Genomic DNA, 23,878 nt, shown 5'->3' on the forward strand with positions numbered 1-23,878 from the left:
AGTAATTATCTGGCTAAACATTATCTGTCACTAACACAACAGGTTCATTGAAAGTTAAAAACTGTAATTCTTGTGACTAAGTTATTAGTGAAGTTTCATATAGATAAACCCAGCCAATATTGTATCTTCCGGTCCTTGTACCTACAGTAAATCCTTAGTTCCTTTGTTAAGATCTTTGGCTAATGGTTTCACAACCTCTTGGAGTGTGCTCTAAGTTGTAGATGCCAGCTTGCTATCTCAGACGCAATTAACTGGTGACACTAGGAGAATGGTAGAGTTATCGCTGCAGTTTTGATTATCAGAAAAAACTTGATAACACCCGGTTGTGGTGGCACACGCCTTTAATCCCAGCACTTGGGAGGCAGAGGCAGGCAAATTTCTGAGTTTGAAGCCAGCCTGGTCTACAGAGTGAGTCCCAGGACATCCAGGGCTACAATGAAAAACCCTGTCTCGGAAAAAAAACAAAAAAAAAGAAAAAAAGGAAGGAGTTGATAGCAGTCCTATTATAAAAGAACTTATAATTACTAATTTTAGGAATTTTTTATAGGATCATCATCAATTAAGAAAACATCTATCTATACAGCATCATTGTTCTGCAGAGATCTGCTCAAAAGGGTGGGCTAATACCTAGTAACTGCTATGTATATTTAATAACAAGAAAAAGCATATCATAACAGGAACCTTTCCTAAAATGCAATCTTCTCAGCCTCGCCTAGAGAGGCAAACTCATCATAACCCATTGCAGGAAGATCGCCCGCTAGGTTTTAGCTTCTCCTTGAGGGCCGGCTCCTGGCAAGCACTGAGAAGGGAGTGGACTTTTGCTCCCCTACCCTCACCCTCCACCCAGGAAGCTATCTGCGAGTGACACCCACCGGGAGAGGAAAATTCTGCATCCTCCAACGGAGTCAACCACTCCAGGGATGGCCTGATGCCCAGGAGCCTCTGGCCAACACAGAAGGAACTCAATGATGTCCTGTAGACTTTCAGCATCATTTTGCTTTGTTTGGGCTTTTTTTTTTTTTTACTTACTGTTCTTTTGTTTGTTTGCTTGCCATCTTTGTGGTTTGTTTGTTTGTAGGGGGGAGAGAGGGGGTGTGTTGTGTGTTTCTTGGCCAGCAGCCTAACTTACTAGGACACGGCACCTCAGAGAAAGAGGCAGACAAAGCAAAGCCGAGTTTTGATGGTTTTATTCACTGATCATAGGAGGGTCTCATGAACATCAAGGTGACCGTGACTGAGGTACTAGCACCTGGAACGAGACCATCGCGGAGCAGTCAGTGTTGGCCATCCCTGGCCAGAGGGCTTGGGGTGTCTCCCCCTTGTCAAGTCTTCGGCTTTGTGGGGCCCCTCCTTCTGGTGTAGCAGTTTTATTCCTGGCTCATTCTCAACAATTAAAAATTCATAAAAGACTGTTTTGTTTGCAAGAAAATATCAAAGTGGGTAAGAAGAGTGTCAGCTCTTCTTAGTGTCTCAAAGTAAAAAGGGGAGTCGGGGAGGAGGAGGGGAGGAGGAGGGGAGGAGGAGGGGAGGAGAAGGAAGTCAGGGGTCTGCCTTGTGTCCTCCTTCCCCCAGAGCATCCTACGAAAAACAAACGCCAGGCGACATCAATGCTGCCTGGAGACAGGCTCTGTCTCTCTGATGAGCCACTCAAGAGCTTCCTGGCGGCCCTGGCTCTGCAGCTCCTTCCCAATCACGTCCCTGCAGGTCTGGTGGTAGCTGTTGAGCCAGTCACACTGCAGGGGAAGAAAGAGGGACACCACACTGTTATGGAAGCTACACAGTGAAGCCAACAGTGAGGGGCCCAGGTGCCACCGTCACAGCTGAGAGGAAAGATGTGCACACCACCTTGTCCTTTTGCTCCTGGATCCCCGATGTCTGCTTCCCTGGGGAAATCCCCTAGCAATTTCATTCTTGGCACATTCTTAACAATTCAAGCTTCATAAAAGACTGTTTGCAAGAAAATGTCCCAGTGGGTAAAAAGAGTGTCAGCTCTTAGTGTCTAAAAGGAAAAAGGGGCCTCGGGGAGGAGGAGGTGAGGAGAGAGAAGGCTGCGTTTCACCAGAAGTGGCTGAAGGGTGCAGTGTGCCAACATGAACTAGCAGTGACTGGGAGGGAACCAAAAATAACCAGGAGGCAAGCAAGGCACAGGGCTCCTCACTGGACACCTGGAAGCCACACCCACTGGTAATTACAAGAGAAGGGGTCATCACTAAGCTAAGAGCGCCTTACCAAGCCACGTGGACTCATTCCCTTATCCCTGAATGGCCTTAGGATAGTGGCCATCCTAATGATGGTTGTAAAGACCCCTGCTGAGATGCACTTCTGCTTCCTGCCCTACATCCACTAAAGCTGAGTGAACGATGATCAGCCAAGCCCAGCTAGCCCTGATGGGAACTATTGCCTAGAGTGAGCAAGCACGGCCTATGGTTCTTTATGGCAGGGTTGGAAACAAGGTAGACTGATAGCCCCTTGTGGAATATGCTACCACACCCGCACCCCCCTCCAAAAAAAAAGATTAAAAAAGGATTAAAGAGTAGATGCTGACAGAACTTGGTGCCTGGGTACTGATAACCCCAGACCCGGTATTAAAAGGTCTGTGACAGGTACAAAGGGAGTGGTGGGAGAGGGGAAATAAAACGGCATGAGGAATGGAGTCCACAGGATGGACTTGACCATGTACCTAATGGACCCAGACTGATAAGCCCTCTCTCTGGTCTGGCTGTGGCAACTGAGAAACAAGCTATTCAGGGAGGCTATGTTATTACAAATGAGCTAGCTTTGGGGAATAGTCTACAGCAGGTACCTGAGAGACCAAGATAAACCAAAGATAGACCTATGGGCTACAGTTGTCAACAGGCTCTGACAGAGCTGGGGCCCTGGTGCTGACTGTTAACAGCAAATGTCCCTGCCTCACGCTGGGGAAGCGACAATGGCCATGAGGAGAGGTAGTGAGGTCATACACTTAAAACCAGTGAAGCGCTGTGTGTCTGTGTCAGCAGCAACCCCACAGAGAGCTGTAGGCTGTCAGCAGTGGAGGCAGTTTAGTAGTGAGGGTGATGGCCTCTGGTAACCTTGGGACCCAGGGGACATTCCCAAGGCCCATTTGGATGAGAAGTGAGAGAGGAAGGATACTGCAGACTGACTCCAGAGGCCCCATGGCCCTGTGTCTGCAAGGGACCACATTCACATCCGACTATGGTCCTCTGCTGCCATCTGGTGACAAAAGGTAGACCCACTCAGACAACCCCGAAAGGGACGGAGCACCAAGGACAGACTGAGGGAAGTCCAATGAGCGGGTATTTACAACTCAGTGGACCAACCCTACAGTGCACTATTACCATTCCTCCAGAAAAATGCAGCGTCCCGGCCTCCAAAGCTCTGTGTTATAAAGGGACCTTGCTAAAACTGTGAGTCAAACACTGCCTCCTACCATCCATGGAAACTTAGCTTATGGCCCAAAGAGTGGTCCAAATAAGTCTTTAGCGACTTAGCCCAGCACAGTGGATTAATCATACCGTACATGGCAGCCCCCAGGGGCTTGTATCATTGGGTGGGTTGTGAGTCTGGTTAGCAAAACTGTTCCAGGAAAACCCAGCTCTGCTTAACTTCTCCTGAATCCCATGTGGTCAGGGTGACTGTGTAACCTACGTACCTGGTCAAAAACTATAGCTTTGGGCTTTCAAGAGTCCCTTGATAAGGACCTGGAGGTGGCCAAAGGATGCTACAAGAGGCATAGGCCCCTGTGGGACACAGGTTTTTAAGTGGGTGGCTCTCAGAGCATTGTGTGCTCATGCACCCTGGCACCCACGGCATCAGTCTGGTAGGGGAAAGGGCTCCTGCGCTGCCGACAGGAGTCTTTCCACTGAAGAGATACACGGGACAGCAGGCTGCTGCTAGGCTGAGCATCCTGTTCTAAATCTGTCTACAGTCTGAACAAAGCAGGATCGTCAGGTCTGTAAACAAACACTGACTGAGCCATGGGCACCAATGATCAGACAGAGGTGCCCAAGCACTCAGGAAAGCTAAACAGGAGCTGGATGGATTTTCTCCGTAACCCACATGTTAAACGACAGAAGGCTTCTAGCCGGGTGAGTCCCACTCTACAGCCCCTGGAGAGCACCTGAGCCTCAGGTTCCCTCCTCTTCAGCACCAAGAAGGATACCAAGAAGGCCCCAGTGAAGATCACAGTGTATCCACAGGGGACGGGCGGGCCAGCAGCTTACCTCAGGGACCAACTGCCTTATTCCCAAAGTGTCTCTTGGTGCTCTTCCTGCCTCGGACCCCCATCAGTCACTTGCTTTTCCCTGGGACTTCTGTGTTGCCCTGTGTCCCAGTTTCCAGCTTCCCAGATTAAAACCCGCTTTGTATCTGTCTGCTTGATTATTCCTGTTCTTTCTGGGTCCTAGTTTCTTCCCTGACCTTGACCACCTGCCTGGCTCTTTGGTCGTTACTCCACCTACTTTGGCCTGTCACTTATCCAGCCTTGAGATCTGGAGGACTCACTGTAGCAAGGGCTTGATGCCACTAGCCCTGTGAGCCTGGTCAGTGAACACTGCTGTGCCACAGAGACCACAGCAGTAACAGACACACTGGGAGCACCTCACTCGTCTGTGCCCTCTGAACACAGGACAGATTCTGCTTCTTGCCTCCTTAATGCTTCCTGCAACACAAGAAAACAATCTGGTACCTGCAGTGGCCAAGAGACCTGGCTCTCTGTAGGGAAGGCAGTGGCCCCATGCTAAAGAGGACTATTACGCTTGGATTCTGAAACACGGCCCATACATTCCCGCTCGGAGTGTCTGTCTCCAGTGGCATTAACTTCAGCCTGTGGAACTTTTAGGAGGTGGTGCCTACTCACTGATAGGAGCTGACCACTATGTGCAGGTCTTCAAAGGTCTGATCCCTGGTTCTAGACCCTCTCACTGTTTCCTGGTCCACTGGCATAAAAATCTGTCTCACATCTTGATGCTCACAGAGCTGTTCTTCCATGCCCTCCCCGCAAAGACGGTCTGAAACCTCCTGAAGTGCAGGCAAAGCAGCAGCCCTTCCCCTGTAGGTTGTTTCTGCCAGCCCTCGTGGGCACGCGTGGCTGATACGTCTCCTCGGTGCACCTAAGCAAGACTGCAGTTCTTTCTCTTGAAGAGCAATGGCCGACCGTGCCTACCCATGAGTCCTTGGGCCCTATGGCCTATGGAACAGGGCTACCTCTGCTAAGACAGCACGTGCAAGAATGGCTAGTCCCAGGGGAGACTTCAGAAGGAGGTGACCTCTGGATGGAACTGTGGGAATGGGCCAGGGGACAGTCTCCACCCCTTATTAATATTTCCTCCAAACGTCCACCCAAGATTCCCCATTACCTCTTTATCTGTAAGAGCATTCACATCTATCATTTTGGTCTGGATGGGAACCAAAGTTAGAGGTTCAAAGGTCAGGCTCCCTCGGTTGTTGAAATTATACTGTAGGAGAAGAGAGGAAACAGCAGGTTACACTCCTCTTCATCACAGGGGACGGCTGAGTTCCGCTCCCACGGCTGGCGCCCCTCAGGGAAGTGTGTAAGTGGGACCTGACCAGCAGTCACCAGGCACCATCTTCAGACTAGGAGCCCAAGTGCAGCAGACGCCACTTCCTACCCACTGCTGCGAGCCCCCCTCTGAATTACCAGGATCCAGCAAACAGTGGTGCTCAGTGCTCCCTCTGACAGCTCCACAGAGCTAATGTTTGCTGCGATGGAGCGGTAGGAACAAGACATGAGGGCGTCTGGACTTGGGGAATCTCTGATTTGAGTCTGTAAGATTCTACTGGGGTATTTTACTGGGGTATAAACCTATGAGGTCACATTTGCTAAGCTTTTTGGTTTTCTGTGTGTAGGAGGACAGCTCTCTACCATGTGGGCCCCAGGGATCACACTTGGGTGTCTCTACCCACCCAGCGCAAACCTCAGGCTCTTCCATTCACTGGCATTTTTTATTTTTCTGTATTAGATAGTGCTGTAGATAGAACTTAGGCCCTTGCTGTGCCTAGCCAGGATGCTACCACTGAGCTACATCGTCCGTCCCTTTCCGGTTTTACAAAGGAAAGAAGTATCTAGTAAAAGCCCTGTATGGGGGGAAGGAAGCCCCATTTTGGCCCCGCCATGGCTCAACAGCATTCGTATCCCCATAATAACAGTAGGAAATTTTAAAGCAAACGTGAACACTCACCTTGGTTTTCGCTGGGACCACCAGAACAACGTTCTCAATGCGGATCCCAAATGCCCCGTCTTCGTAATACCCTGGCTCTAGAACAAACAACTCAAAATGAGAGGCAGCCCACAGACCCACAGAAGCAGCACACCATAGATAATACCAGCCGGGATGGCCAGCCCAGGGACAACACCCCCAGCCACCCACAAGGAAGGAGAGAGAGGGGCTGCCCTCTCCTATCTTCACCCACTTAACCCCTCTTACAGGCTTCAGGTTCTAAGGTTCTGAAAACTAACCATGATGCAGAATACAACAATGGGGATCTACTACACAGTGCACACTGTGCGCCACAGGACACAGTGAGGTAGAGCTCAGAGGTCTGCTTACAAACACTGAGTAATAGAACACAGCAGAACATGGCGTGTCCAGTATGACCCTGTTCACAAACAAAATGTCTACACATACAAAAGACCATTTATTATTATTATTATTATTATTATCCATACCTTACTCTTTCTAAAATGAGCCCAAATCACTATCATAGTTGAAAAAGGTTGTCATTTCAAAATGACAGGAGAGGGAAGTTATTGCCAATTTCATTTAAAATAACTGAAAAATAAGAAACAACAAAGAACTGCCCTCTGCCCTCTGCCAACGGACACCTACCATCAGTGACGATCATGCCAGCTTCCAAGGGCTCATCGGAGAATGTTTTATAACTGATGCCACAAGGCCCCTCGTGAACATTCAAAAAGGACCCAACGCCATGTCCTGTTCCATGCAGGTAATCCAGGCCAGAATCCCACAAGGCTGACCGGGCAAAGGAGTCCAGAAGGTGGCCTGAAAGACAAAGGGCCGCTTGGTATTCACACAGCACTTTAGAGATAAGGTGTATTAGGTTTGGCTTCAGAGGGTCAAACAGAAACCAAAAGGCAAGAGTTACTGAAGAGTTCGGATTTAAGCCCAGCACAAGGAAGAACTTTCTAACAACAGAAAATACAAGAACCCAGTCAGAGCTCAGTCTTAAGCAGATCATTCTCACGAGCGGGTTAAGAGATGGACCACTTGCAGATTAGGGATGCAGTGGGTGACACAGCCCTGGGACCTTAAGGTTTCAGAACTGCAAGCATTCTCACACAGATACGTAGGCATGAAAGATGAGAAGACCTTGTCTAAGGGTGATGAGTGCCCGCCCATCTGTCAGAGTCAAGGCCTGAGTCTTGCAACTTGCAGTCCAATGCCCCATCCATCAGTACTTAGAGCAGAATACATCCCAAGTCAGGATTCCAATAACATAAATCCAACAATGGCCATCCACGGAGGAGCTGGCCCCGCCCCATAGCTGAAGAAGGCTACCCTAACTTCTACTGCAGCCCTGAGGCCTTTGAGCCCAATTTACCCCAACATGTGTCAAGCACTTCTGTTAGTGGACAGAACTGCCACTGGAAACCATCCTAAGCCTAGCTCTTGAGTCACGGGGGCTGGGGAGAGTGGGGTAGAGGCGGACTCACTCCATGGAGTATCCTGCATATCCTAGCTGAGCCAGAACTGGACTAACATTGACAAATCAAAATGAAGGATAAACATTTTTCCACCCAAACTTGAAGACGGTGGAGCTCTGAGCCTGTCACGTAACAGACTGAAGCACCTTACCTTTGGTTCCCGTCGGGAAAACAGCTGCGCTCACAGCTATGTGGCCTTTCAGTACGTATGTGAAACATTCCTGCCAAAGAAAAGCCAGAAGTCGGTTGCAGGACACAGGTATTCAAACCCTACAGTCTTCCAGTGCTTCAGAACAGCCTGTCTGCTAATTTGTCTACTAGAACTACAGAGAACATCAGAGTGGAGTTTAAAAAAAGAAAGAAAAAAAATTAAAAACACCTCAACAGCTCACCCACAGATAACTGCCAGAAAATCTTTTAAATTTAAAGCAGTAGCAGAAAGGTCGATGACCAGGCCTTCACTTCTGTCAAGAAGATGAGGAGGCCAGGGAACATTTACATCGCCCCACACACCCTGTATCAACCTCCACAACGGGCGCTTGAGCACCATGCCAGCCACCTTCCATAGGCAGCCAGGCCTCGGCATCTGGTCTCCACACCACCATGCTATTGGCACAGTTAGCTTAGACAAGGCTGAGGGCTTGCCAGAGGGGCGAGAAAGGACTGATGCCCAAGCCCTGTGCTTGACCCCAGTAAATGGACCCTACACCCAAGGCCCAGAATCTTGCAGATAGGGGTGGCTGCAAAGGGCAAGGGCAAGCCACCAAGACCAAGCAAGCTACCCAGTGCATCTTGTAAAACCCTTCTCCCTCAGACAGACAGCGCTCAGAGCCTCTGCCTGTGCTGGCTAAGGAGACTGACTGATCTCCAGGCTCTTGGCTTACAGCCTCATGTGCAACCCAGGAGGTAGCCACTGCTGTGCCCATGTCTACTTAAAAGAAACCTGTCCAAGGCCACAGTCAAGAACAGCAGAGATCTAACCTGAGTTCCAGACCCCTGGCAGATCTCTCTCTACCTCATAGCAGCTCTATGCTACCTTTCTAAATAGTCAAAGCAAAACAACGTTCCTTGAAAGGGGAGCTGTAAATAGGAATGCTGACCTTGAAAAACTAAGAGGGTGGCTTTCAGAATCTAATTGAGACACTGCCGATAAAGCACACAATTTACTACCCAGTCCCCCTGCAGGAGAAGGCCAAAGCTATTTGAAGCTGAACTTGAGCTGCCCTGACCTTAACAGCATGCTTTTAAACTTTCTGCAAATGCCTTACCCTCCGATAATTAATTACACAGATCTCATAAACCCGACAAGCCTGACTCCACAAAAAATGAGCGTTTTACTACCCTGCTTATAATTTTTATTTATTTATGCCACCCCGTGATAAAAGCAATGTCCTTTCTAAGAAGGCAGGAGCCTGGGATTCTGCCTCCCATTACCTTCTCATAGGCAGTGGGGGTCCCAAAGTGCATGGTCCGGGTGACGTCCGTGGTTCCATCCCTGTCAAAGACAGAGAAAGCAGTTTCCCCAGTTAAAATAACCTTTTCTCAGCCATGAAACGGGGTACATGGAGAAACTATACACATAGCGCTGAGCAGCACAGGCCACACCCAATTTGGAAAACCGCTTTCCCTCCAAGGCTAAGCCTTTTCTCACGAGCCATCATGGGCCCAACTCCCAGGCATACACCTGAAGAGGTGTGTCTGTACAAACACTCACACGTGGATCAACTGTGGCAGTGACTGCTCAACTCTGCATATACATAAAAACTAATGTTATACTTTCAGCGGGTGAAGCGTATCGCAATACAACTGTTGAAAATAAACCGACCTGGAAGTGCCAAACCGGCTTGCAGGACCAGGAATGGATGCAGCCCTGACAGACACTGTTCTTGGTCCATACAAAGAGCACTACTCCATGACAGAGCCATCGTGGGTTACGACTAAGAGCACAAGACCAAGAACCAGAGGCTGTACCAAGCACTTGTGGCAAGAAACCCAAAATCCTTTTCCTGCTGCTGGAGAGCAACGGAGTACTGAAGAGACCCCAAAACTACCCAGAGGTGCCTCTTAACATACACTAGTTCACACCAAAAATAGAACTTCTAGAATCTTCCTATAAAATTCAGGAAAGCCGGGCGTGGTGGCGCACGCCTTTAATCCCAGCACTCGGGAGGCAGAGGCAGGCGGATTTCTGAGTTCGAGGCCAGCCTGGTCTACAAAGTGAGCTCCAGGACAGCCAGAGCTATAAAGAGAAACCCTGTCTCAAAAACCAAAAAAAAAAAAAAAAAAAAAAATTCAGGAAAGACAAAAATTTATACTATGACCAAGTGGCCGCCATGTGATCGCAAGGCCAGACTGTGGTCACCCAGTCACTAACTGGCTTCCACGGCAGTGGGGAAGGGCCTTCTGTACACATCGTATCCACTCTGGCTCCTTCTTGGGCTCAACAACAAGACCCGGGCAGAAACGGAGAGGTGGAGGCAGGTCCATTTCAGATCCGTGTGTTCTAAGTTAGCCCATCTTCCTCAGGCCCCTGGGGAGCTGCAAGCAGGAGCTGGCAGACAGCTCTCTGAGATGGAGCAGAAAGCTTCACAGGGCCCCCAGGGCTCTCTCCCCCTCGGGTGCTCATTCCATAGTTTATCGGTTGATAGCCACGGACTACCCGGCTCCATCGTCCTTCACGGGAACATTCACAACTGGGCTTTTAGAATGAGAGGTGAAAAACAAGACGGCAAACACCCGTCAGCAGCCGGTGAGGGGTGCGCATGGGTGACAGCTGGGCACACTCAGTTTGCCCCCAACCCCTGGCCGATCACTCTCAGGCTCTGCAGCAGCCTGGCTCACTTACTTGTACTGAGCACCGGAGTCAATGAGGTAAACCTCGTCCAGGGACAGGGTCCTGTTCGTCTCAGGGACTGGCCTAACAAAGGCAGACAAAATTAGTTATTCCAAAATCGTAATCCCCTGGTAAGTCTGAGCATATAAATACAGCATATAAATACTGTATACTATTTTTTCCTTTCTTTTTTTTTTTTTAGGGGGTGGGGGTGTATGTGCGTTTCAAGACAGGGTTCCTCTATACAGCCCAGGCTGTCCTAGAACTTGCTCAGTAGACCAGGCTGGCCTCAAACTTAAGAGATCCAACTGTCTCTGCCTCCCCAAATACTGGGGTTACAGGCATGTACCACTATATCCAACCTCTGTACATTTGTCCTAAAACATATTTAAGTCTGAAATAATTATGCAAAGAACCATTTCCCAATAAATTATAAGCATTAAGCTTACATTATTCAAAGATTTTGCAACCTAGCTTTCCAACCAAGAAAGGAGAACAGAAGGAGTAACTGCTGTGTCTAGAACAGAAACAGTGTTTGAGAGATGACTTTAAAAAGCAAGATAGTAAGGAGGCTGAGGCAGGAGGATTACACGTTAAGACAGGCCTAAGCTACACAGTGAGGCCCTATCTCAAACAACAAACAGACAACACAAAAAGCAACCAATGTAAGCTTGGGTTCCAGGGACAGGAAGCAAACAGCCAAGGCCCATGATCTCCGGACTCCGAACCCTGTTCCAGCATCTCTGTGCTAAGAGATCCCTCCTTCCCCTGCAGGGAAAGGACTGTGTGGGGCCACTTCTACTGGTTCTTTGTGAGAAGGGACCTGCCTTCCCCATCCTATATTCTAGACAGTAGCACTGTGCTGGGGAACACCCAGAGGGAAGACTGCTCATTCTGAGCTCACTCTCTGTGGGTACCAATCCCTCTCCAGCAATAACAAGACAGTCGGATACTGCCCAGGCCTCTAAGCAGACTCTAACTGCCTGCAAAGAAGAAACGCCGAAAGAGGAGCAAAGGGTTTGAAATTGTTACTGCTCTAACCATATGAAAAAGTCCTCCATGAAACTCATCACTCGAGTGAAACCTCTGGGATCTGTGTGTTCCGACAGGAGCGTTTCTCTTTGGCATCTGTGTGTTGGAACTGGGGCATTAGTGTGAGTGATGTCGGCACGTCTGTGACTATCTCCCACACACAGCTCCGAAATCTACCCAAGACCAACAGTTCTAAACACAATTATTTAAGAGAGAAAAACCCAACCCAACTGCAGCCCAGAGACAGCTGAGCGCCCTTTGCTCTACTGCACATGGAAGACAGCAGCGCATAGCACAAGATGTCCTACACGGAGCCAAAGTGCTGAGTTGGGGAAGCTGATACCCAACCTAACTACATTTCCTACGTCGCCACCAGCAGGGCTCAGGCTCTGAGCACAGCCATGTCCCTAAACTCAAGAGTTCAGGGAGCCTCAGAGCTCTGTGGGTTTGTGGACTCTCACAGATCATGTGCTAAGGAGCAAAGAAAAACAAACAAACAAACAAACAAACAAAACCCCTAGAGTAGGGTGCTGGCATCAAGCCGAAAGTCCCTGAGAGATGGCTCTGCTGTCCAGCATCTCTCTACGCACATCAGTTAGCAGTGCATCTTTTAGATGTCAGCAGCGGTGCTTACATTGGGCAGACCAGGAAACCAAGGGACCTGCAGCTACAGGAGAGAAAGCACCCCAGAACGCTAGTCAAGACACGAGGGTTCTGAGCTTCTGAACCTCGGGAAGGAAATGTGGCCGGGTGTGGTCACTGATCCCTGTAATCTCAGGCTGAGGCAGGGGGATCATCACAAGGCTGATGCCAGCCTAGGCTATGTATAAGTGCTGGACCAGCCTGAGCTACAAAGTGAGAATCTATCTCAAAAGAAATTTAATAGCAGCAAAGAAGGAAGAGGAGAGTCCTAAAAGGTGGAGACTTGAGGACTCAGAGGAGACGAGGCCTCTGGGATCTTATCTCCCACTCCAGTCTCCACAGACAAACGGGTGGACTCGAAACCTCTGGGAAAACTGTCTCCCCTGCTCAGACTCCTGTGTAGAGGCAGATGCAAGGCCAGGCCTGTGCTGCTCCGTCTGCATGCCTTACGCGTAGTGGATGATGGCGCCGTTGGGTCCCGTGCTGGAAATCGTTGGGAAGCTCAGATCCACAAAGTCAGCCTGCTGCCTGGAACACAGATAGAGCAGAGTCGCTGGAAGGTCTGCACTGGGCTGGGAACTAAGGCCCTCCCCGCACACTCAGCTGGCCAAGGAGTCAGCACAAGGTCCCTGGGCCTCCTCATCAGACACTTACCTTCGAAATTCCTCGGCCTTGTCAGCCGCAGAGATCTCTGTAACGCCACCTTTGGGAACCTGCAAGAAAAAAAGTGCTTAGCAATCATCATCGGAGTCACTCGTGTTCCAGACCCGTGAAAGAGGTTCGTTAGACAGCTGACTGGTGCTCAGCTCTCACACCCGGAGGGCCCACTCTTCAGGATACATTGTGTCTCCGCTCTATCAGGGAGGGAACTCTGGCAGGCTCCCAGCACAGCTGTGTAAAGTGGAAGGGTTTCTAGCCACTTAATGTTTCACGGGACTCTTCTGTCACAGCACGATATACCCAAACCTGCCAAAATGTACTGCATCTAAGTTTAGAATTTCAAAAGCGTCCCCTACTAAAGGCAAGTATGAAACCGGCAAAGATGCCACAGGGCTGTAACAAAGGGAGAAGAAAGAAGGTCAACCAGCCACAGGAAGAATAGCTAAGTAAGACGATCTGGCCACTGGATGCAGCAAAGTCACTGCCTGGATCTTTTCTTCAGACTGCGAAGCACATGGCCAGGGCTCACACTACATGTTCACACAAGGGTAAAATACACAAGCCACAAAAACCTAGCTGTAACCACAAGGAAAACAAAATGACTTGCAAAGAGCAACGGCTGAAGCATGGAGAAACTGTGGCCACACTAGAAGACATGAGGAGAGCCCACTCTTGCCAGGGCCAGCAGCTCCTCGTCATTTAAAGGGAGAATGAGGCTATTTAATAGCAGCACAGAGAAACCAACCTCTTGTCAGCTCCAGGTATGGATGGGTGGGAAATTAATTGCCAAGAGTCGATTTAATATAAAAAGTTTTATGGTTTAAAGTTCAAACAACTCGCACCAAGCGAGCTTCCTCCCAACACACCCAGCTGGCCTGTGACTCGGGAGGGCCACCTTCCCTATCCCCTCCTTTATGACTCTCTAACACGGATGCACAGACTTATAGAACACAGTGCCACAGAAAACACTAAGATCAAATGAATGTGTTAGGCCACAGGAGCCCAGGAAGGCCACGGCTGTGCCACAGAGAGCTTTTACAGCCACATGTTCAACTAAGATAAGAACCAACCTCTTGCTCCAGCCAGTTGAAGAGTTCGCAGAGGGCAACGGCATCTTTAATCTGCAAAAACCACAGAGTTGGGTAATGAGATTCAGGTACCAGTCCCGTGGTGGTCTCTCTCTCTCTCACACACACACACACACACACCCCGCACTCCCCACAGCAGCCCTCCAGCTTCCATGCTGTGGTAGAGTTCCTGGAAGCCTTCTGTAGTACTTCCCGTTACTGGGCGAGAAGGCTGCCCAGCTATTCATCAGCTGAGGCTCAGTCAGGAGGAGTTCCACCTGAGCACATGGACAGCTCCTCTAACCAGTGAACTCCCACCCTGCACGGGCCAGGAATGACAGGCTATGGTCAGCCTCTGTCACCCTCAGATCTTGCTGGCCTCACCTTCTGCTTGATTCTTATTCTTTCTCGTTACACCACAGCCCCACCACCCTGTACACTGTCATCATGGGTGCATGGGGGCGGGGGGCATGTAGGGTGCGTGCGTGCATGTAATGTTTATAGGTGTTTTGCTTGCACGGGTGGCTATGCACTGTGTGCCCAGCACCCACCAGAGGTGAGACAATAGCATCACATCTCCTGGGACTAGGATTACAGACAGTTGTAAGTTGGCATATGTGCTGGGAATTGAACCTGTGACCACCAAAAGAACAGCCAGTGCTGTTAACCATCTCTTCAGCCTGCTTTCTTTGTATTTTGTGGTGTATTTCACAAAATTTTAATACATTCAATTTTATTGTTTTTCGTTTTTGAAATAGGTCCCACTATATAAGCTGATACTCAAATTCACAATCCTCCTGCCTTAGATTCACAAGTAACTAGGATTTCAGGCCTACGTGCCCAACACAGTCATTTCATTCTCCCACTGACTCTGGAAAACCTGAGGACGTAGGCCCAGGGCCAGAGAGGAGGAGAGCACCGGGTCCTTCTGACCACCCCCACCCTGTCTCCCACCCCAGCCACTCGACTCACGTGAGCCCGCCTCATGCCATCCGACTCAGCGGAGTTCTTCACGGCTTTGGCAATGCAGATGGGTGTGTAAGGCATACAGCAGCGGTGATCCTAGGGCAAGGCACAGAAGATGAGAAACAGGCTGCTGCGAATGAATCACACACTCTGAGACAACCCAGTTGAAGGGCCTCTGCTCGGAACTCAGCACCTGTGCCCTGCAGTCCTGTCACGGTAGCTGATGTTCGGACGTGTTCAGCACAGCATGAGTTCACCCAGAGTAAGTTAAACCCATCATCAGTGAGACATCCTCCTCTAAGCCGAGCTCTTTGATGCTACTAGGACTGCGTCCCAAGCCTTGTAGCGATGACTGGAGTTCACTATCCTCTCAGAGCTAGCCAAAACAACTTTACCTCTGAAAAAGGGGGAGGAGGGGGTGACCTGCAAAAAAAGAACTCCTGCTCTCTCCCCACTTCTCCCTGTGATCACCCTCAGCTGCTTCCTCACCTTGAGTCTGGAGGGCTGACCCTTCCCTGGTGCAGAATAAATCAGAGCCCAGCTCTGTGTGAACTCGAAGGAGTTCAGCACACCTGACACTGGCTCAGAGCTCCTCAAATTGTGCGCATTCTCCACCTCGCTGCCTCTCCGCCCCTCACCCCAAACTCCCCTCACGTAGCAGGGAAAGCAAGAGTGCTCTGAGTGACTGCAGTAGACCAGAGACAGCGTCACCGCAGCAGGGATGCTAACGAGCAGCTCCACTCATCAACCAAAAGGCAGAAAAAGCCCAGTGAAGGGGTCTCAGCTTGGGTCCTACCACGGACTCTAATTAAAGTGGATCAACAGGTGTTGGCCCAGCAAGGACTCGGGAAGGGCAAGGCTGTCACTGCCATGTGATCCTAAGACAAATCCTCCACTCCCTAGTCTCTCTGGGACTCAAACAGCTAAACCTCAAACACAGGGAAAGAGATGAGGCGTGTGCTGAGACGTGTACCCCAAATTCAGGTTCCTGTGTGCCTTCGCCATGGCTGTTCAGCCCCTACACGAACCTTGCTTGTTAGGTATTTTATCTGAAAGCATTTCCAGACTCTACTTAGAGCTTCTTTACTCAGCCCGCTAACTGCTGTTAAGACAGATACATTTAAGTAAGCCTAAAGCATTACAGTGTGCCACCCAAGATCATCCTTCACACCACACCCCAGAGATGTGGGCCTAAAGAGTGTAAAGAGCCTCATCCGCCCCACTCGAGGCTCCAGCTCTGGGCTCACCCGCAGACCACAGGTCAAAGCCCAGGTCTCTGTTCCAGCTCTTTACAACATCAGAACCACAAAGGCGCTAGCGCCGCTCCGACAGGGCAGACTGAGGGCCACTCACCTTGGGGATGGCCTCGCTCACAGCGTAGCTGGCCTTGTCACTGACCCACACTTTCTCCCTCGGGGACAGGTCAGCACACAGGGTCTTGAGCTCACTCAGGATGGACTTGTAAGGCAGGACCTGGATTCTGTATTCCGCCTCCAGGCCCAAGTCAAGGAGCAGGTGCTGCTTCACGCCTGGCGCATCGACGCGGTCCCCGTCAATGAAGAGCCTGCGGGGGCCAGCGGTGGGTCCCAGGAAAGGAAGGCACGTGAGTAGAGCATACTCAAGGCTCACCTCACTCTCAAGACAAAGGAGGGCATGCTGTTCCTTTCCCAAGATTCCTCCTAACGCCCCACCCCCACGCACCACGATGCTCACCTACCCTCTCACTTTTGACTCACTACGCTTTTTTCTTTCTCCAGCCATCTCCTCTTACACACCTAGGACAGCTCCTAACGGGCCGGTCCCCCACTTACATGCCTGAATCCTTCAGGGAAAGGAGAGCTCAGCTTCTCAAGTATAACCCAGGGCCCTGACACTCATGCTAGCATCTACCACCAGCCCCAACACAGTTTACAGTCGATAAATGGGATGCCCAAATATCAGTAAGGTACAATGATAAATACGTGGAAGAGTGTTATGATGAAGCCCACTATTTTACACAGTAAGTAAAGAAAAACTGAAAAGAAGAAAGAATGGTTTTGTTGTTGCTGCTGCTGCTGCTGCTGTTGCTGCTGCTGCTGCTGGTGATGGTGGTGGTGGGTGGTTGGTTGGTTGGTTGGTAGGTAGATAGTTTTTTGAGACAGGGTCTCACTTTGTAGCACTAGCTGTCCTAGAACTATATAGACCATGTTGATCTCAAACTCACAGATATCTGCCTACCTCTGCCTCCTGAGAACTGGAATTAAAGATGTGTGCAGAATAGTCCCTGCTCTAATTAAGTTTTAACTGTCAACTTGACACAGCCTACCACCATCTGAGAAGTGCAAATGAGCTAAGGGACTGTCCAAAAAGATTGGCCAGTGGGTAAATCTCTGGAAAATTGTCTTGGTTCAACTGATACAGGAGGGCCCAGCCCACTGCAGGTGGCACCATTCCCTAGGCAGGCGATTCTGTGCTGTATAAGAAAGCCAGATTAGCAAGCTCCTGTTTGAGTTCCTGCCCTGGTTCCCCTCAACGATGGACTATGGAATGGAAGTGTAAGTCAGGTTTATCCTTTCCTCCCCTGCGTGACTTCTACTCAGAGTGTTCTATCACAAGAGAAAAGAATCCCATCCAATAGAAAGACAATGAGGGAAGCCTGAAAGCAGTGCTCTGAAGTGATACCTGGCAGGTCGACAGAGCAGAGACCAGGATCCCCCACGTCACTGCTGGCCTTTAGGACGCCTGGGGTCCAGAACCACATAGCTGAGCCTAGACCGCTCTCTCTGCACTGCCTTCTGGGAAACCTGAAACCTGTGTGGCCTGGGCAAGATCACACAGCAGGAACCTCATGAAGAACCTATGCTCTGATAATCTCGTGTACTTATTTCTCAGCCTCGGGTTACTATAAATACTTCTGTAGATTCCAAGACATTTAGAGGTTTGGAGGGAAGAAGGCAGGATAAAAATAAACACCTGTCAGGGCAGACAAGGACAAAAGGACGAAGCGGGAGTTGCGTGGTGAGAAAGCAGCTATAGCAACGGTGAGGCGAGGACCAGGAAGGGGAGCCTGGGTGGGAGAGGACACTTACATGATCGTCTCTAGGCCTACGATCGCATAGGAGAAAAACACGGGATTGTGTTCCACATCTGACCCTCGGAGATTGAACAGCCCTAAAAAGGAAAGCATTTTCTTAAAAATGGTTTCTGTCAGCTGCCTGGCTCCCAGGTCAAGCTTAACAGGTAGGTTTTGGGGGAGGGAAGAGTTTCTGCTAAGAATTCAGCTCCTATCAAAGGATTCCACATCTCTCAGAAAGGAGGGAGGGACCTTACACAGGGCTCCACGACGGAGCTGTAGCTGCTGGGTTCTGCCACCTGAGGGCACCAGAACTGTTCCCTAGTTGATGCAAGCCGAGGAGGGAGCAAGGTCAAAAAACCCTAACCAGTGTCCCCCTAAGAGCTGAAACTGCTAACCTAGTTGTGGACACCTGCCAAACCACCACCACCACCCGCCCAACAAATATAAGGAGGACACAGCATTCTTTCCATTCCAAAACGACGACCTAGGAGAGAAAGACTGAAGTGGTGGTGGTGACCTAGAGACCCCGCTGAGCTCCATGGACACAGAGCGTCAGTCTTGAGTCAGGCCCAGAGTCTGATGAGGTCACCGAACACTTGAGAAGCCTGATGGACAAGCAGCCCATACAGGTCTGGTCCTGGCTGCCAGCTCTAATGCTTGCTCTTACAGATAAGAGAGCAAAAGGGGCCAAGTACAAAAGGCTGCTGCCTCTATGCTAAAATAATGGCTTCTCAAGGGAAAGCAGGAAGGCTTAACCTCATGCTGATTCCTTCTCAGTTTCTTATGTTTTGGAGACAAGGTCTCATTGTATAGCCCTAGACAGCCTGGAACGTGTTACACAGTCCAGGCGAACTCAAGATTCGCCTGCCTCTACCTCCCAAGTGCTGGGTTAGAGGCATGTGCCCCACATCAAGCTTACTATCTTCTTCTGAATGGAAACAACTGTGGGGCTGCTGACATGTGAGAGAAGGGATGAACCAAAAGTCCCGCCACATGCTCACCCTTACACTCACAAGACTACCCGCAAAGTCAACCAGAAATAGGAAGACGGAGATCATCAGAAACTAAGAAGTGCATGAGCCATGGTCCTGATAAGAATATCATAATAACTTATGGTGAAACTGGAAATAGCCCAGAGGCCTCCATATGGAAACTGTTAGGCAGAGCGGAGTTTAACCATTTGATGGAACTGTCAATGCTTAAATTACATTTCTGCTTGTTCCCAGCATGCTGACACATTTAAACACCAGGCGGAATGACAGACACACAGAAATGTCAACAGTGGCCATCACTAGGGAGCAGGACTCAGAGAAGAATATTCCTCAGTGGTCTTGTTTTCCTTCTACTTCCTCTGCCCTTCGCAGTTTTTCCTAAACGGCAACATATTTGTCTTATATTCGAGGGGAGAAAGCACTTTTGTGTGTTTTTTTCCCTCTGACACAGGGTTAGTGAGAGACAACAATCACAGACGTCTGACAAAGCCTGTGGAATGGAAGAGGCAGGGCATCCCGGGGTGGGCTTGCTTCCTCCAGTGGGGAGATAAAACACAAAAGCCTCTTCCAGTCAGAGCAAGACAGGAGGGAGGAGCATTTCAGTCAGGCTCCTCAGGCTCTGGAAGATGACAGATTTTTGAACAACTGCACGGGGCAAGGGTGGTGGAAAGTCGGAAGATGAAGGGAAAGGGCCTAGAGAAGACTGCTCAGTTCTTACGTTTTCTGAGGTAAAAACTTTACTAGAATATTCTCTCTGTGAAGATCTTAGAAACGATGTAAGTATATAGAGAGGGCAACACAGAACGTGTTTAGGAGAAATATTCTTCCTCAGAGAAGTCACAGTCCTTCAGACTGTGAGGCCAGAGGCAGGCATCACACAAGGATTTACCAGGAGCCCCTGGCTGTGCACTGCTCGGGCAAGTGTATCATCCCCTGCCCAACTGGAATGCTTCCTCCTGTGCTAGCTGGCATCTGCTCTCTGATTTCAGGACACTGTTACAAACCGCCTCACCATTCAGAGAGCTGAATGGCAGGAACACACAGATTCCCAGAGGCCCAAGGAGGAGATCAGGTAACGCCTCTGCCGTGGAACCGGAGTACTCACATGCAATCTCGTCTAGGGCAGTGACTACAAACCACGCGATGCTCCTCTCTGCCATTTTCAACCGGAGGTCTGCAACCTTCTCCTTCCACGAGATGCCTGCAAGGAACAATGTGCTTCTGACGCCTCTGTGATCCCGGGAGGCCAGAAGCCGAGTGAAAAGGCTTACGCCAAACACTCTTACACAGTACCACTTCTTACGACAGCCTGTCCATCCCTACAGAAGAACGACTCTGCCAAGTCACCTGACTGCTAAGTCACCTGACTGCCTCACCAGGAACATGTTTATCCCACGGATCCCCACGAAGCATCTAAACTTGCCAGGCACAGGTATCTACCAGGGTCTTACTGCTCGGGGCAGTTATGGCTCCGGACATACCCAGGGTCTCCTAATCCACAGGGCTGCACATACAGTTAGATCAGCGATTAAGTGCACTCCTATATATAGGCTGGTGTGACTGGGCTATGTGGATATACTCTCCAGCAGGAGACTTCACCTATGAAACTCACTTTACATTTCCTGGGCCAGAAGACTTGGGGCTAAGACCAAAGAGTCCCTACTGCAGCCTGACTCACTGTGAATATTACTTCCAAATGACACTTGCCCTGTCAGGGACAGCCAAGGCTTCCCTGCTGCTCCCCAGAATGCAATGTGGCACCCGAGGAAGTCACCTCACCACAGGAGCATCTGTTAACTTAGCGTCTCACTAGCTACCTATGAACAAGGTAGGCACTCCTATGTGGTGTACCTAGCACTAGCAGTGTCCTGAACACTCAAGGCACGCAACTGTTTGCAAAACAGAAACTTTGGCGGCGGCAGCATCAGAGATCTCCTACGGCAACAGGCCAGAGGCTCTATTTCAGTTACAAACAATTTCAACCACACTGATGGAAAATACTAAGCTGACCCCAGGCCACTCGCCCTACCCATCCTCCCCAATAGACCACACCCTCCAGTGAGGGTGTCACACAGGAAAACAAGCCAGGGGCTGCCCACAACCACAGACTGCTTTGAAGATCAGCCTGGGAATGCTGTTTAGAACTTAGCCCAGTGTCTGAGCTGTGATACTTTCTTCCCAGGACCCCTCTGGCAATCTGCCTACATTCCAGCCATTCCCCCATCCATCCACCTCCCTGTTCCTACAGCAAGGCCCTCCCCGCAGCCCCACCTCCAGTCTCCTTCCACCCTTCACTGTCTCCACTGATCCACACTTTCTTCTCCCACAAAAGCTCAGCAGCCCACGCAGCTCACATACTCTCACAGGCCAGGAGACGGCCACATCGAAACTTCTACACCGTAAGGTGCAAGACACTGAGGCCTGGAAGGCAGCCCTACAAGTGCTACAAGAGAGGAACAGGGTCAGGAGGTGCCACACCCAGTGCCAGACCCAGGAGAGTGTTAGTGAGAGATGCCACCCAGGGAAAAGCTTCGGTCTTCCCACCAGAGGAGCTCTGCCACCACAGACCAAGCCAAAGGAGGTGGCAAGCAGGTAGCAAAGGCAGAAGGCACTCAAGCCCTGTCTTGTCAATTTGCCCTCGACGCCAGCTGAGGCAGAGTCCTGTGGTAATGCCAGAGACCCGTGCTGGTGACAAGGTTGCGTACAATGGGATCTACCAACTCCATAACAGGGTCCTTAATATGGCCAGCAAGGCAGGGTCTCAGGGTCACAGCTATGGCTCTGACCTGTATAATCCAGGCCCAGTGTGAGGAGGGGCTTGCAAGGACGCTCGGGCCGGTCTGTCCAGATCTTATCCACAAGGTTCTCCTTCACAGGCACGAGGTGGTGACCAGCACTTCGCAGTACCTTGGCCATCTTCTTCCAGTAATCTGAAGAAAAACATATGGCCGGCCACAAAATGAATACTCATTTCACCTAAGGCCAATGGCAGGGCTCGGGCCAGGCTCTTCTGGAAGGGATTCCTCAGTGCCGGGCATGCAGAATGGAGACCACCATGGCCTTCCCTGCCTGTCCCAGAAACATCTTCTTAGCTGACCCTCCATTGTGACATCAAGTCACATTGAGTCCCTGTGGCTCCAGATCTCAGTAGCAAACGGGGAGGATATACAGAGGTGTCCCAGAAGGCTGGCAAGGACCAAGTCACTCACCTGTGGGAATGATGAGGGGGTCCACACCGACCCTGGATCCTTCTGGGAGCACACTCACCAGCCAGTCCTCCTGGGTTGGTGTGTCCTTTAGACCTAGGAGGACAGAACAGCTAAGTGCTCTCCCTTCATATACAAGGCCAAGGGCACAGAGCAAAGCCCCTGCCCACAGCCAGCCTCTGACTGGAGGACTGAGCCTAAGTCTTGGCTACAAAAAGTCTTTCTGGGGATTCCAAGTGGCGCACACAGGAGCCCACCGCAACCTTGGGGCTCCCTACCACAATGGACAGACAGCCTCTTCCTTCTACAAGACGACAATAAATAATAAACAACCTCCAAGAGAACTAGAACAGTTTCTAGAGGTCAGTTTTCCTTTAATCCAGCCACTATTCTGGGGACAACGTTTTTAAAGCAATGAGATTTCTGCTAAACAGTTAACATCCTGGCACCGAGCACGCCTTTCAGAGTTAAAGCCCCTGCCTTCTGAGGGCTTTCTCTGCTAACTTCTGACAGACAGGAAGCTCAATGGTTTATAAAGCACGGGACTCCCAGTCCTTACAAACGGCAGGCTGGCTCGGAACTTTATTTTGTGATTTGACTCTTTCCCACTTTTTTTTTTTATTTATTTAAAACAAACCACTAAATAAGCCACTTTATTAACAAAGTTTTCCTTGGAAGTCCTGGTGTAACTTCTGTAGGATGAAGTCACATGACTTCCCAGCAGCCAGATCTTTGGCAAAACCCTAGGTCTGTGTCACTCACAGGCAGTGATAAATCCTGCAGAACCTCCCTACACTGTGGCACACCTGAGGAAAGGGAGACAGGACACGGGAGCGGCACTGAGAGGGGACAGGGAGCCACCCCACACCATAGACCTGACATACTCCCACTTCAATAGGAGACGGAACACACTTTACTGCTCTGACCCGACAGCTTCAGCCTGCAGACCCCAAAGTCAGTTTCTCTCTGCAAACTGAACCTGGGATTTTTGAACCTTGGATCTTCTAAAAGTGAGTATGCATTGGTGTGTACAAAACGGCATGGTGTTTTTTAGCTTTCCTTGGCTTTTCAAAGGATCCAAGATGTCAGGAGAAGCACTAAGATCCTGGGTCTCCAAAGCATTCTACCAGCCCTGCCCAGACCATGCAAGTTCCGCCACGGGGGCTGGGCTCTGCTTCTACCCACCCATCTTCTACTCACCCATCTTCTACCCACCCATCTTCTACCCACCCATCTTCTACCCACCCATCTTCATGAGAGTCCAGTTGTTGTCCATCTGTTTGGCAGCCTGGAGGAAGTAGCGTCCGTCAGTCCACATGGCCGCATGCTCCTCTGTGATGATGGCTGTGCCTAGAGCAAAGCAGCAAGAAGAGAGAAGGTTTCTGACCACCACTGAGAGTCTGTATGAAGACAGTAGTAGGCAGGCCAGGGCAGTGAGGCACACAGGAGTCCTAGACTCCAAGGAAACGCCTGGTCAGAGACTGACTACAGCTCAGGGCAGACTCTGTCAGAGCAGTCCCGAGGCCTAGATGGACAGGATGCTGGCCTCCACACACAAGCAGCCAGAGTTAAGAAGGATGGAGCAGACGACCTTGTGGCCAAACCTCATAACCCACAAGACAAGGGGGGAGAGGTTCTTCCACTCCAACAGACACCCACAAAGAGCTGCTCCACCTCCCCCAGAAGCAGGCCACCTGGGCCATCAGCATCCATGGTAACTCAGCAGGCATCAGCAGAGTCC

General features: G+C 50.2%; 1 protein-coding gene across 2 annotated transcripts in view; it reads right to left on the bottom strand.

The window, feature by feature from the left end:
• Positions 1-1,170: 1,170 nt before the first annotated feature.
• The window catches only part of Xpnpep1 (X-prolyl aminopeptidase 1), a 47,562-nt gene continuing 24,854 nt past the window's right edge, over positions 1,171-23,878 (bottom strand). For both annotated transcript variants that reach the window (XM_021151323.2, XM_021151326.2), the window contains 17 exons: positions 23,383-23,487; positions 22,141-22,233; positions 21,718-21,861; positions 20,037-20,132; positions 17,953-18,034; positions 16,238-16,448; positions 14,891-14,980; positions 13,922-13,972; positions 12,846-12,904; positions 12,642-12,719; positions 10,530-10,601; positions 9,119-9,179; positions 7,836-7,905; positions 6,849-7,022; positions 6,201-6,277; positions 5,358-5,456; positions 1,171-1,733 (listed from right to left, as the gene is read on the bottom strand). In XM_021151323.2, the coding sequence (XP_021006982.1) occupies positions 1,605-1,733; positions 5,358-5,456; positions 6,201-6,277; positions 6,849-7,022; positions 7,836-7,905; positions 9,119-9,179; positions 10,530-10,601; positions 12,642-12,719; positions 12,846-12,904; positions 13,922-13,972; positions 14,891-14,980; positions 16,238-16,448; positions 17,953-18,034; positions 20,037-20,132; positions 21,718-21,861; positions 22,141-22,233; positions 23,383-23,487 (1,691 nt within the window). In that variant the 3' untranslated portion in view covers positions 1,171-1,604. The remainder of the gene's footprint in view (positions 1,734-5,357; positions 5,457-6,200; positions 6,278-6,848; positions 7,023-7,835; positions 7,906-9,118; positions 9,180-10,529; positions 10,602-12,641; positions 12,720-12,845; positions 12,905-13,921; positions 13,973-14,890; positions 14,981-16,237; positions 16,449-17,952; positions 18,035-20,036; positions 20,133-21,717; positions 21,862-22,140; positions 22,234-23,382; positions 23,488-23,878) is intronic.

This window comes from Mus caroli, chromosome 19, assembly GCF_900094665.2.
Source record: "Mus caroli chromosome 19, CAROLI_EIJ_v1.1, whole genome shotgun sequence".
NCBI lineage: Eukaryota > Metazoa > Chordata > Mammalia > Rodentia > Muridae > Mus > Mus caroli.